General features: G+C 29.7%; 1 protein-coding gene across 3 annotated transcripts; it reads left to right on the top strand.

Annotated features, from left to right (window-relative positions):
• The first annotated feature begins 237 nt into the window (after positions 1-237).
• LOC100794703 (LEAF RUST 10 DISEASE-RESISTANCE LOCUS RECEPTOR-LIKE PROTEIN KINASE-like 1.2) lies at positions 238-4,578 on the top strand. 3 transcript variants are annotated; one of them, XM_041018050.1, is made up of 5 exons: positions 238-382; positions 519-1,214; positions 2,364-2,399; positions 2,493-2,759; positions 3,395-4,578. In XM_041018050.1, exons 2-5 carry the CDS (start codon positions 752-754, stop codon positions 4,318-4,320), a joined length of 1,692 nt encoding a protein of 563 aa, XP_040873984.1. In that variant the 5' UTR covers positions 238-382; positions 519-751; the 3' UTR covers positions 4,321-4,578. The 3 variants fall into 3 exon arrangements, with proteins under 3 accessions (XP_040873984.1, XP_006585075.1, XP_040873985.1); XM_006585012.3 differs by having other exon boundaries at positions 379-1,214; XM_041018051.1 differs by lacking the exon at positions 238-382 and having other exon boundaries at positions 1,072-1,578.
• Positions 4,579-15,218: the final 10,640 nt, after the last annotated feature.

Raw genomic sequence — 15,218 nt, 5'->3', positions numbered from 1 at the left:
ACATCTGATAAAAGTATTTATTTAGATCAACATCATCATTAGAAACACCAGCGTAATTCAATCTCTAATCTTCAAAGATATTTGCATAGCGAAGGTTCAGATACAGCTTTGAAGATATTTGCATATCTGTTGAATTATGTGCATTTCGGTGGGTCATACACAACAAAACAATATATTATATATATGATGGAGCATTTCTTGACTAGATATAAATCAAACTTCTAATTAATTAAACTTTTGAAGTGGCGAGGGTTGAAGGTTCATAACAAAGACCAGGATTGGAACAAGAAACTCAGCTAGCCGCTATTGAAAAAATCAAAAAGTCAAACGACAAAGTGAATACTAAAAAGGAACCACGTCAAGCACAACAATTACTCATATTGTATACCTACCCTTCTTTCATTTGAATTATTTCTCATCTTCTTGTGCTTCTTATTCCTCTAATTTGCCAATGGATAATGATAATAATGTTCATGTGAGGTTCTTATTCTTTACATCACTATTCTTTTTCTTAACAGCATCCATTAGTGCTCAAAATAACAACACCAAACACGAAGAGTGTAGCCAGCCATACAGCTGCGGACAGTATTCCATATACTACCCTTTCTGGGGAGGGATCAGACCCAATTATTGTGCCAGCAATGACCAATTGAAGCTCCAATGCGAGGGTAATCAAAACACCACCATTCAACTTGGTTCACAAAGTTTCCAAGTGCTTCACTTTGATGATCCAGTGCATTACACCTTGACCATGGTTCGAACAGGCCTCATCTATGATCATTGTTCTTCCTCGGCCTTAACCAACACTTCCTTCAACTCGAGTCTCTTTCGTTACTCGCAAAATGTTACCAACATCACCATCTTCTATGGTTGTCCTAGCTCCGTGTTTGCGAATAGGAATTACTCTTTTCCATGCAAGGAAGATCACAATATGAGTGCTTTCTATGGGGACCCCGAAACTGCAAGAGTTCAAGACTGTGAAGGACCTAGGATTGAAGTGCAAGTATCAAAGGAACCTGTGCTTGGTGAAGGAATTGAAGGGCTGAACAAAGCTTTGAGTGAAGGGTTCAGAGTGCATCTTATTTCAGAGGCTCAAGTTCAACAGTGCTTAGAATGCGTTGTAAGTAATGGAACATGTGGGGCTAATGATGAGTCTCAGTTTACATGTTTTTGCCAGGATGGAACTGAAGGTTTAGATTGTTCTGATCATCATAGTATGTCTTCTTTCCCTTCTCTTCTCTTGTCTTCATTTATGTGTAGATATGGTTTTTGAACTTTTAAGAATAGATTTTTATGCAAAATTGGTTACATGAATAGAAGCATCTAGCTAGCTTGTGTCAATGGCTGTTTTAGGAAATCTGTAGAACTAGTAGGAACCCTCTGAAAACATAAGCATTGGCCCAGTCAGAACACAATTTTTTCTAGCTAATTAGATGAAAATATTATTGCTGGTGTTCAAAGATGTGATTACAGGAATCTATGATTGGCGGGGTGCTGAAATCTTCAAAGTGCTTGACTTTTTCAAGGGTGACCAACAATTGGTTGCTTCTGAGTTTGAGATTTATTTTCCTGATTCAGGTTGATGAGGCTTCTCAGAAATCCTCCCCCTATTTCTTCAGAATTTTCAGTCAGTCATTATAAGGAATAGTATCTTTGAATTTGTTTAGACTTTTGGACATTTATCGTCACATTTATTTTATCCTTTGGTGGTGCCAATTTGGTCCTCACTAGTATTGCCTGTTGATGTTATTTCTTTCTGTGAATTTGTCAATGGTCTAATCAGAATTTCTACTCTGTGATTTGGTTTTTTTTCTTTTCTCCCCTATGCGTCTGAATCTAGATTTTATAGTGTAATTCTGTGTGAACGTGTTGAATTGTTGACTTTGACTATTTTTGGGTTGCTTATAAATCATATCATCATTTTTTTTATAAAGTTTACTAATAACAAATTGCTAACTCATCAAGTATTTTTTTTTTCAAAACAACAACCATTAACTGTTTTGGAAGTGTAACAAAATCAAGTGTAGTTCTTTGACAAAACCATCAACTATTTCATCAAAAGGTTCATTGAATGTTGTCAGGCAATACATGCTTACCCAGAAAATTCATTGATAATTTGATGAAATGGGAAATGTAATATGGAATGGTTAATGTTCATTCAAGTTGTCTGATGTGAGTCCAGTAATTCCCATTTTCCCGGCCTCTGGGATCTCAATCAACAGTTGGTGCATTAAGCCAAAAGTGTTTAATTACTTTCTTCATGAACCCTTTGGTTAAAGCTACATTGATGAAAATTTCTCATAAATGTTATCACTCCACAACATGCTCTCATTCCTCTTTATATTCTATGTTTACTGTCTCAGGTAATAAATGGAATTGGGAAAGGAAGGTTGGTATAGGTAATAGATTCAATTATCCTTGATAATATTTTTATTCACAATGTTGTAACATTTCATTATACATTAATTGAAAATTTCAATGATTCTTGTTAGGCGTTTCTGCTGCTGTGCTCGGGGCAATTGTAGTCAGCATTGGCTTTTATATCTGTAGTCGTCAGAAGAAGAAGAAAAATCTTCATGCAGTATCATCATCTGTACAATCTAAAGAAACCTCTTATAGTTCTTCTATAGAAGATACTGAGAAGGGATGCACATACTTTGGAGTCCATTTCTTCACTTATAGTGAACTTGAAGAGGCCACCAACTTCTTTGATCCTGCCAGAGAACTAGGAGATGGAGGATTTGGAACTGTGTATTTTGGTAAAAGTCAACTTCCTTTTGTTTTTTTTTTTTAACAGCAACATCCCTTATTATAATTATTGACTAAACATCAACTTTGTCCTTAAGACACCCACTAATTAGCAATCTTATCCTGATATTACAAAATAGTAAATTTAGTCCTTAATTTTGACAATTGTTAACCAATTAATCTCTAACATTACGAAAAAACATATTTAGTTCGGACTATTGAAAACTATAAATTAATTTGGTCGTTGAAGTGCATAACATTTAGGAACCAAATTGACTGCCAATAGTTAAAGTCAGAAACTAATTTTTCTTCTAATAATATCAAAGAGAAAATTGACCAATATATAGTACTAAATTTATGGGTCAAATTGAAGCTTTCCTGGTCTCAAGAACCAATAATCAAGTATTATTAATTATTTGTTGTAACTTGAAAAACTGGAACATGTGTCACATAGAGATTAGTCAGAATCATCATAGATAAGTGGTGGTCTGAAACTACCTGATAATTTTTCCAATAGTATGAGTTTGAGTAGTTTATACAAAGTCCTAGGTTCAAATCTTGTTGCCTAGCCTCTTCATTGTACACTAAAACAAAGTATTTGTGTGCGTTCAATGATCACTAACAAGGTTCCTGCGTTCATGGTTAGGCAAACTTCACGATGGACGTGTAGTTGCAGTGAAGAGAATGTACGAGAACAGTTATAGAAGAGTGGAGCAATTCGTGAATGAAGTAGAGATCCTAACAGGCCTACACCACCAAAACCTCGTGTCACTGTACGGATGCACATCTCGACACAGCAGAGAACTTCTGCTCGTATACGAATACATTCCAAATGGAACCGTTGCTGATCACCTCCACGGCCAAAGAGCGAAACCTGGCACACTTGCTTGGCACACAAGAATGAACATTGCCATAGAGACTGCTAGTGCACTGGTGTATCTCCACGCCTCTGAAATCATCCACAGGGACGTGAAAACGAATAACATTCTCCTCGACAATCACTTCAGTGTGAAAGTAGCGGATTTTGGCCTCTCGCGTCTCTTGCCAACGCACGCCACACACGTTTCCACCGCGCCACAAGGGACTCCAGGTTATGTGGATCCTGAGTACAATGAGTATTACCAACTCACTGATAAGAGTGATGTTTATAGCTTTGGAGTTGTGTTGATTGAGCTCATATCATCGATGCCTGCGGTTGATATCTCGAGGCGTAGGCATGAGATAAACCTGTCCAATATGGCCATTAAGAAGATACAAAGTGGGGCATTGCATGAGATTGTGGACACTACTCTTGGGTTTGAGACGGATTTCAAGGTGAGGAAAATGATCAGTGCTGTGGCTGAGTTGGCCTTTCAGTGCTTGCAGAGTTCAAAAGATGTGAGGCCCTCTATGGCAGAAGTGTTGGATAGGCTAGAGGATATTAGAAGTGATGGGAGTCATAGGAGCAAGCATGAGGTGCTAGATATATCAGAAGATGATGCTGCTTTGCTCAAGAATGTGCCTCCTCCACCTTCACCTGATTCACATTTGGTGACCATTTCTAATTCTACACCACCAAATGATAGCCAGTGATTTAATGTGTGTTTGGGAAACAGTTGAATCCAATGCCAACGGACAAGGCTACAACATAGTTGCTTTGAAAAGTGTGATTTTCCCGTTCAACGTGGATCTAACCCGTATCCAAACACACCCTTAAATTATTGGGTGTCCTTAGAATGATAGAACTGATTTTGTTATGACTTGTAAATTGTATTTTTTTTTTATTGTGAATTCTTTTATGCAAGTCCATAACATTAGTAAACAACACAGATATGTGTTAACTGTTGTAAACCTTTGGTTAGCGACATTACATACACACATTAATTTATGGTTAAGAAAGTAACAACATTACATACACACATTAATTTATGGTTAAGAAAGTCATTTGGTTAGCGACAAAGACATGTTTTGACATCATAATGCATAAAAAAGGAATGATCTATATATTTTCTTCTTTGTGTTATGAAGTTTTTTGGAAAAAAATCTCATCAAGATTATGTCTAGCTTCATTTATGGTTATCATGTAATTATACATAGAGATTCTACTAATTAATGAAAGATCCATAGTAAGAATTAGACTCAAAACCTTTGAACTTATGTATTTTGATCCTGCAAGTTGATTCAACTCTAGTAAGCTCTATAGGTCTATTCTGTATTGAACTAACAAGAACAGATCCAAAGTTGCAGTTTAATAATTGAAATTTGATTTTTCTTTCGTATACACCATGGAGTAGTTTTCAGTTTAAACTGATCTGACCGACTGATCCCAGTCTAATTTCAGCAACACGTACAAATTTTAATAGAATATAAAAGTATGCAAATCACTTCTGATTATAACAAATAGCTCCTGTCATGTTTAGCATGAAAGCTTACATCTTTTTTTTTCCAGATGAAAGGTTACATCTAATGATAAGAAGTTAAAAACTATATTTTCCAAACTTCTATCTCTGATGTAACCTTCTGTATTAATTTGATGGTGGAAAACTTGCATTGCTCAATTCTTAATAAAGTTTATTAATCTCTTTTTCTTAATTTGTTTTCTTCTCTTTATCCTTGCTCTGGCATCTTATTCTGTCCACTTTACCAAATCTTCAAAAAGATTCTTAGATACTTAAAATATGACATTCAAAATGAGCTAAATTTTATTATAAAATATGATAAAATAACACGAAGGAACAGATTCAGTTTGTGGATTAGATACTATATTTTGATTGAATTATTGTGTTACTTTTATAATAATGATCACAATTCATACTACTTCATAGTGGAGGTTTTGGAGGTTCTGTATTCTAGTCAAACCAAAGCCTGCTCTGGCAAACTTTCCGGGATATATTCATGATCAAAAGATTCCTAAATACATATAAATTAAAATATTAAGAAAAAGGAAGAGGAATCAATTTATGCTAAAATGAGTTACATATATTCTTACATTGTTTAATAATTTTATATTAGATAATTTTATTTAAAAATCAATAGTTAAGTTTCAAATTTAATTTAATTGGTTGAGTAAAATATGTGAGTTGTTATAAATGTCCTTATATTTGTCTTCAATTTGTATAGATAAAAAAATTGTTAAGTCTAATATTATTTCGATATGACTCATAATTTTTTTAGATTAATTTAAGATTATTTAATATTATATTTAAGTATATAAAATTAATGAAATATACATATTTTTAGAATATAAGAAAATAGGAGTCATTTAGTTATCTTATTTTTTATTTAATTTTGCCAAGATTTAACAAAAATAATTTTAATAACAAATGACCAATTAATTTAATCCCTGAAATTGTTATTCAATGTCATTTTAGTTCTTAGATATAATGAATTTTGGAAAACCCTTGAATTTGTAATTCATTTTGTCTAAGTTCATAAATTTAACTAATTATTATTATTTTAGTCTTTGAACATATATATATTAATACTATCACTTAAGTCACACTTTGCATATGACTTTAAATTAAAATGAGTAATAAATTACAGTTTCAAAAAAATTTCATAAATTTCGTTGATTGACTTTAGAGACTAAAGTGATAGTGAATCATAATTTCAGAAATTAAATTGTTCATTTACTTTTTGAAAGATATATAATTATTATTTAATATTCAGATAAATAAAAACAATATTTTGTATAAAATGATTTATAATTTAAGAAGAATATAACTTATCACATTAATATAAATTGGTAATTCCTCTAAAAACTAGAGCAGCCAAACCAATTCATAGTTTTTTTTTTCCCTTGTGTGTAAAAACAACAATGGTAAGAGTTAATGTATATTATCCAAACTCTCTATTACTGTGCAATCTGCGGCTCTGTGCTGACCTTAGTGGGTTAAACCAATTCTCAGCAAATCCTTTATGAATATCACCCGTTGGGTTGATCGTGGTGTCATTTTCATGGGTAAAAGGCATTCAAAATTAGGAGTGTCAAAAGATTTTGACATATCTCGTTTAGTCGTCTCTGCTTTGTCATCCACTTGATCATGCAACAGTCTCCAGCACTAACAAAACTTGTCTTCTTCAACTTATTTTCTTCACTAATTAAGTTATTCCATTTTTTCCCCTATCTATATCCTCTGATTCCCTGTTCCTTTCACTGATATAAATTGAGTAAATTAGAGTATACGAGTCCAAAATTTTGATCTATGAAAATTTAAAATCACCCTGCTCTGATATTAAAAACTCAGTTATTTTAATATTCTTACTTTATTTTAATATTTTTACTTTGACGTAAAAAATAACTCATTTATTTTAATATTTTACGTTATTTTTTATTAATGATTTATATTAATTAAAAAGGAAATAACTGAATATTGTTTTATAAAATTATAACATACGTTTTTTTTAAAATTATATCTCAAGAATTAAAATGTCTGATGCATATTGAGAATAATGATTTATTCTACAAATTACTTTCTCCTTGCCTAACAATTTTTCAAGATTATGCAACTGAGTGTGGAATTCTCTTCTATGCGATAATAGAGAATATATATATATATATATATATATATATATATATATATATATATAAAACACAACACCCCCAATAATTAAGTTCATTTTTTTGTTGAATAAAAGGAAAATCTACTTCTCTCAAAAAAGAAAAAGGACAATCTCTACGTTGAGTGGAAGGAGATTTGTGAAGAAAGAGACCCACTAAACTTCCATACCAATAAAATCAATCTATTGAAACCATTTTATATGATAACATGATTACTATTGTAATTGTCATAATCAATCAAACCCCCCAAGTGGATTACATAGTGGCCGAGAATGAAAAGCTGAAAGCAATCTGGAGCATTAATTTCCATCCACTAACACGCTATCAGAAGCAACCAAGAAGATCATCAATCATATTTAAAAGAGCTAAAAAAAATATCATCTCAGATTGAAAATTGATGAAAAGGCGAGTAGTTATAGAGGACAAACAACGTGGGATTGGTTTCAGAATCTTCAAAGAAATTATTATTACGTTGTAACAAATACTAATTTGGCATGGCATGTTCATCTTATTACGTTGTAACAAAAGAGATCTTAACCCCATATAGTGTTTGGAAGATAATGTAGGGGGATCCATGTCCTGCATTTTTTATTTTTTTTTCCTTCTTTTTATAAAAACTGTGAACATGATGAATCTGTCGGCTATTACAGGGACGACCAAACGCGGTGGCATTGCTACAGAGACATATGAATTCACATCACGTGACATTCACGTGGAGGCGGTAGCATGTCCTTACCGTTTTTTGAAATCCATCTGATGTAGAAGTTTATGCAAAGAATATGTATCTCTGCAGTATACACTGGATGAGATGGATGAGACATGAGAGTCACTTATCACTTAGGCCTGTGATTTGACTTCAAGCTAAAGTAGAGCATAAAGGAGAGAATTCGAGATAATCATCGTATTTCATTCATGCTCGTGTTTCTGTGTGCGTTACAACTGATTCGACCCTCAAAAAGTGACAGTGAAACTAAACCCTAACCCAGTCATCAAGAGCAGTTTTTTCTTCTTGTCTTTTTAAACTCCAAGTATTACTCCATCAAGAACCAAAGAGTAATCCCCATGTCACATCATATTGATTATGTTTGAAAAAATGTCTGATTATTAAGTAAATAATTTTTAACCCTTTTTCAAACAGAATTTGAAATAATATTTTTTAAATGCTGTCTTTATATTTTATTTCTTATTTTTTTCTTAATATATTTATCAGTTTTTTTTTGTTTTTTATTTTTTAATTACTTCAATAATTAACTTTATCTAATATTTATAATTTAATAAATAAATTTTTTCAATAATTTTATCAAAAATAATCTTATAGAATCTAATATATGTAAAGATTGGTGACAAAAACAAGCAGTGATTCTTGATTCTTGTTCTTGGAGCTTGATTATGTTCCGTATGGATGTTTCCGCGGTTTGCGCTGCATATATATAAACCAGAAATGGTAACCAAAAGCAAATGGGCCTCCAATCGGAAAGTCTATACTTCAATAAAATAGTACCGTGATGCCTTCCAACAAGGTAAGCAAGATAAGACTTTGCGTCTTGCCCAACGTTACAGTGTCTTCGTTACTAGAAGAATCAAGATTCAGCACTCAAATCTTTTCAGTTTTGGCTTCAGACAGAGCCAGTCGGCAAGACAAAGATCACAGCCTGTTGACAAATTATATATATATATATATATATATATATATATATATATATATATATATATGAAAAAATATATTATGCACAAATGATATAAAACAAATTACTATGTTATCTAATTATAATTAATCATATATAATAAATTTATTAATTTTATAATAATTATCTTTAAAATCATATCAATAATTATTTGTAATTAATTAAAAGTGTAAATTGCATCACCATAAAACAAATATATCAATATACTATATAGGTTGAAATAATTAGTATTTTTGAAATTGTTTCATCAGAATTAATTAAGAAAGAAAATCAGTGTCCTTCCCTTATCACTGCATAGTGATATATATGTACAATGAGATGACTAGATGGGAGAGCTCTCCCCACTCAGCAAATGGTTTTTGTACAAACACAATAATAAACAAGTATACAATTTCATTCTGATGAATGATAATTTTTTTTAATGATAATTTTTTTTTATTGAATTAGTCTTTCAACATTTAATTTATGTGATTCCGAGTTAGACTTATGAAGGTCTAATCTGAACGATCTTGTTTAACTAGTAGATTTTAATATCTCTTAAATTAATATCAATAAGGCACACTATACTTTCTCTAAGATTGTTAAAGTAGTATAAGCATACCATTTTATTTCAAAAAAGTATCAAAATTTGAGGAACACAATAAAATTGCATTATCCACATATCACTTACAACAAAAGACTTATGATAATCTTTAACTGTCATTTAAGAGTTTGTTTAGTTGTTAGCACATGATAGAATGTGATAAAATGTAAAAATAAGATAATAACTTGATAGGATAATTGTATGGTTATCAACTGTAAGTATATGATATGATGGTGGTAACAAGAGTAAGATTGAGGGTGGAAAGAGGGAAAACCATTATTTTATCAGATCACTTTTTACCTGAACTTCTCTCTTAAAATAAGAAATGCATTGCACTAATAAGATAAGATAGCCTAAAATTCTAAACAAATCATGTGATTATCATAGGATCCTATCATATTTTGGTCATCAAACAAATCTTAAAGGCTCCCCAAATTTTAAATTAGAATGTAGTCTCTCTCTAAAAAACTATTTGACTCAAGTATGCATTTTTCCCAAACCCAATCCTTCTTAAGTTCATATCTATAAATAGCAACGTTGATACTCTCCCTAAGAAAACCCATTCTTAATTAATTTTAACAACACGAATTAGCAAATTACCACCACAAGCATTTATTAACTTAAGCATCTGAATCTAGGTTGAGTATTGGTGTCAAAGTAAGTCAACTTAAACTTTTGAGATTGGCTCATCACAAGTTGAGCAAAAAGTGATTCAAACCTAATTTATTTATTTTGTGAACCGAAAAAATGACTTGATCTCAACCTACTGTGGGTTGGTCTGTTAACACACTTAAGTTTTTTTTTTTTAAAAAAAAAGAAAATTTTTAAATCTTAAAAATGCAAATACAATTTTGGAAAATTTTGAAAAACGAAAAAAGGAAGAAAAAACAAACTATTATTAACAAAGCCAAATATTATAATAATTTACCATCACCAATCTTAATAGCCTCATTTTAAAAAATGAATTAAGTGAAAGAAAAAAATGAAGTATAAGTTAAGTAAAAAAAAGAAAAAAAGCTAGTCAATTGATGATGCCCCGAGTTTTGCCCCTAGCTTCTCTGGCATTAGATTAATGGATAACAAAAGACCGGATTGGGTTGAAGACGTAGGTGTGGTCTGGTCTTGTAGTCTTATCCCTTGAAAGAATACTTCACTCCACGTACTAGAGATTAAGAACATAACATTAATAATCAATCAAGCACAAAGCTCCCGAAGAGAAGAATATTATAGTGCTCCAGAAAGGTCGATAAAGGTGATCAAAATAAAAAGCGTCGTACTAAAGTATAAGGGTCAGGGATGACATTTTTCTCACGTGGATGCTTCATGTTCACGGTTAGTCTAAAAGATATGCATGTTTTCGGTTGTCCCAGTCATGCTCATGACCCTCCAAATCCAATTAATTCTTTGTAATCTGATCTTGTACTCTCAGTGTCTAGAAATCATACTAATAAATTTTGATTAATTTAAGTCAAATCATGAAACTTATTTAATTAAGAAAATAAAATTTAAGATCTTAGATTTTATTTTAAATGATAAAATTTCCCATTACTTCTTTGCGAGGAAAGAATCATTTGTAGTATTTTTTAGAATTGTTTGAAATTAGTAGGGTCAATTCTCCATCTAGGATAATGATTAGATCTGAAATAAATTATATTGAGAAAAAAAATATTTATCTTATGTATGTTTACCATTTTTAACAAATATTAATTATCACTTCTGATAGAAATTATTTTGTATTAATATGATCTTAAGAAAAAAATAATGATTGGCTTATTCACAAATTGAGAGACATGAATAAAGTATGAAAAGAAAAGAAAAAATAGAAAACCAGGCGACAAAACTTGTGGTCCAGTCAAAGTGCATATAGATAGAGTCATAGAAGGGAAGACGATTGAATTTGACGAACAAGTTGAGTGATTCAGATATTAATTGACGTTGCCACTCACACTCCACTACTTCAATCCTACATCCATGATACCTCTGTTTGGAAGGAGCCACTTCTACTTTTTCTATTCCCAAGTCAACAGCTATAACTTACATTTCTTCTGTGAGACTCAAATAACAAAAAATATCGAACTCACCAAAAATATATCTTATCTTTTGTGAGCATTAATAACTTTGAGAAGAGAAAACAGTGGCTCTTGGATTGAACGAGAGGCGTTTATAAGCGTACTTATAGAATTAATTTATTAATGTTTTATTTTATTAGATAATCATTTAAATTTAGAATCAAAATATTTTATTAAATTTATAAAAGTAATTTATGACCACTTTCTACATATTTTAATTTTTTTAATAATAAAGTTTATTGAGGTAAGCTTATGAAACAGCGAATTTCAATCACACATACATATGCTTGTACATTTTAAGAAGTCAATGCAATTTCTTAAAAAATAAAAAAGAAGAAGCAGAAGAAGTCAATGCAATTGGATTCTCTCTCCAGCAGAATAATTGATCATTGATCGCATTCTCTTTTTTAACTAATGTTGTAATAACCAATAAACCATTGAGATTTTGCTAAATGGTAGCTAGGGGGAAACTTGGCCCCGAGAATATCCAAGTTTCTGTGCAGACTGATTTGGCAGATGAAATAATAAGACTATGTTTGATTTAAAGTTATAAAAGTATGTTTGTGCATTCTAATGTAACAAGTGAGAAGGAAACATTTGTTGCTTTAGAAGTAAAAATATTTTTAATTTCATTTAACTTTAATCCAAAAATATATTAAATATTTTAAAATATGAAGCTCTTGTTTAATAAATTTAAAATATATACCTTATTTTGCTAATTCTGACAAGCTTGTATTAGTCTGGAAGTGTCTTTTGACTAATATGATCATCAAATCACTCATGCCTCTAGGATCACCACACACACATTTAAACATTTTGTATTAATGATAAAGCATTTTGATTTAACAGACAATCTTTTATATAATATGATATTATTTATTTTAAAATACGCATTATAAATTATATCTTAATTCAAGTTTTAATTTTTTTTTTATTTTACGATTTAACTATACAGTACATAATATTAAAATTTAATATAATATGTTGAAAAAATCAACTTGACACAATCTCGTCCCATATATTTTTTTAGTCTTTGATTAGATTGGAATTGGATTCAAATTAAACAAATGATCCAATCAAAACTTCAAGTAAAATAAAGATAAAGATTAACTTGTCCCTTATTCACTCCTAATACAACCCATAACTATCAAAAGATCACCTTCACATAGTTACCTTGTACTAGGTAGGTTCTGAAATTTTTGTAAGAACATTTTGTAACATCAAATGTTAAAAAAATCCTTTTATGTTTTTTCTTAAATATTTCCCTATAAATAAATAATAAAAAATTAAAATGTCATTTCAGTACGTATTTCAGGAAAAATACAATCGAACGACCAACTCTCAAGAGGAAAATTGGAATTAAGAAAGACTAACTTTGATGAGTGGAAGAACGATGACGAGGATTTATGATCAAAGCAAAAAAGGAAAAGCATTTGCTAGTAGTCTGGTACAAAAGGTGGACTAGTCCTACTACCAAAAGCATTTAATGCTTTAGAAAGATAAGTCATATATCCCTAGATTTATATATCAACGACATAAATAATTGTGTTTTTATGTACATTAACTAAGTGTCAAATGATTTTTAATTCATTTTAAATTTTGTAAATATAACTTTCATTATAAACACTTTTACTCAAATGGTATATTTTAGAATGAATTTATTTAGTCAAAAGTTATTAAAGCTAACTAAGAGTGATTTGATTTGTATATTAGTGTAAGATGTTCACTTCTCAAAAGTTATTAAGGTAAAATTTGTAAATTTTTTTAAAAAAAAATTGGAGTAAAATATGCAAAATTAATTTTCTAGATATAAAATTTGACAAAAAAAAATTAAATAGAAATTGAAGAATAAAAAGTACAATTAAACCTTTAATTTATTTAAATTTTCTTTGATCTAATTCAAGTTATCCAATCATGCATTCATGCCAATTGTTAAATCTGGATTTGGTCGAATTTAGACAACTATTTTGCAACTCAAATAAAAAATAGGCGTTTGGGGTTTGACTTATAGAACCCGAAGCTTGAATTGGATCAAATAGCTTATTATAAAAATCAGTCTGTTTAAACTTATAAAAATTATTTTTAAAAAATTAAAAGTATTTTTTTATAAGTAGATAAGATTTATTTAAAATAAAAAACTGTTTAAAAAAATAATTTGGACAAACATATTCAAAAAATAGAAAAATATTTATTTAAAAAAACATTTCTTTAAAATAAAATAAGCTTAAACAAATTAACGGATGCTATATAAATTCTAATGGTTTTACTTTTAATGTATGATTGTTAAAAACTATTTTTTTTATGTAAAAAATACTTATATAACATTTTAAGATGTTTGGATAAATTTGTTTAGAATTAAAATTAGAAAATAAATAGTTTTTTTTCTTATTTTGATATGTTTTCTGTACATGCTTAACCAAAAATAATTACATGGATAAAAGAGAGAGAAATCAGATAAAAAACACGAAAAAGCGGTTTCAAATGGAAGAGATAAAACTGACATTCTGTATGTACACGAAGTTCATGCCAATATGATAAAGAAATATATAATTAGATTAAAAATGCAAAAAAAAAAAAACAGTTTCAAATTGGAGAGATCGACATGATTGTCATATGTACACGAAGTCCATACCAATATGATAAAGAAATTATATTAAAAATACAAAAAAAAAAGACAGTTTCAAATGGAAGAAACATAACTGTCACTCAGTACATACACGAAACTTACGCTAATAAGAGAGGAGAATCTTATTAAAAACACAAAGAATAAGTAAAAAAGTTATTATAAATTGAAGAGACAAAACTGTCACTCTGTGCATGAACGAAACCCGCCTCAATTCAATAGCATGATACAAAAATCTACTAACTTAGTGGTCGTTTAAACTGATGAGTAGACGATGAATTATAATTCAAATGTTTTTTAATATATAAATATATAATATAATCACTTTCAACAAAAAATTTAATTATTTATGAAATATTTTTTTTAAAAAAATATTAATATATTAAATAATCATGTTAAATAAAAATTGGTTAATTATTATTGAGTATTTCACTGTTATCTATTTTACATTTTTAATATGTACAAAAGTTACTTTTTCCTAAACAAACATGCTACTTTAGAAGTGTTTTTAAGGTTCTTCATTGTAATATTGTAAAAAAAAAAAAAAAGAACAATTCTAAATTATCATATTCAAATAAGTTAAAAACAAACTTTTATTTATTTTCTTTTATTGTAACCAAACACAAATTATTACTGCTATAATATAAAAATTTCTGAAACATAAATCTTTTTTATAAATATTTTTTTAAGCACAAACAAATCACTCAAATATGTAACTGTTAATGACTCAAAATGCAACTATTAATACTATTCTGTAACACATATCATCACTTCAAGACTTATCTCTTGAATATATTTTATCCGATGTGAGATAAGAGGGGGACAATAATCCTTAATTAAAGCTAAATATCCTCAGTCTTTCAGCTGTTTTATTTTGTTAATTTGGTGTGTAAGAAAGTCTTCTAGAAATAAGAGGCTCGTCTACAATTTTAATTATTTTTATCTCAATGTAAATAAAAATAAACAAAAG

Source organism: Glycine max, chromosome 8 (genome assembly GCF_000004515.6).
Source record: "Glycine max cultivar Williams 82 chromosome 8, Glycine_max_v4.0, whole genome shotgun sequence".
Classification (NCBI taxonomy): Eukaryota; Viridiplantae; Streptophyta; class Magnoliopsida; order Fabales; family Fabaceae; genus Glycine; species Glycine max.
The sequence above is the reverse complement of the archived record's forward strand: the minus strand, read 5'-3'. Positions and strand labels throughout refer to the sequence as shown.

Excerpts from the sequence above, each read along its gene's own strand:
- LOC100794703 (XM_006585012.3), top strand. The coding sequence starts at position 452 with ATGGATAATGATAATAATGTTCATGTGAGGTTCTTATTCTTTACATCA. Across the intron at positions 1,215-2,363 it reads AGATTGTTCTGATCATCATA|GTAATAAATGGAATTGGGAA; the intron begins GTATGTCTTCTT and ends TTACTGTCTCAG. Across the intron at positions 2,400-2,492 it reads GGAAAGGAAGGTTGGTATAG|GCGTTTCTGCTGCTGTGCTC; the intron begins GTAATAGATTCA and ends GATTCTTGTTAG.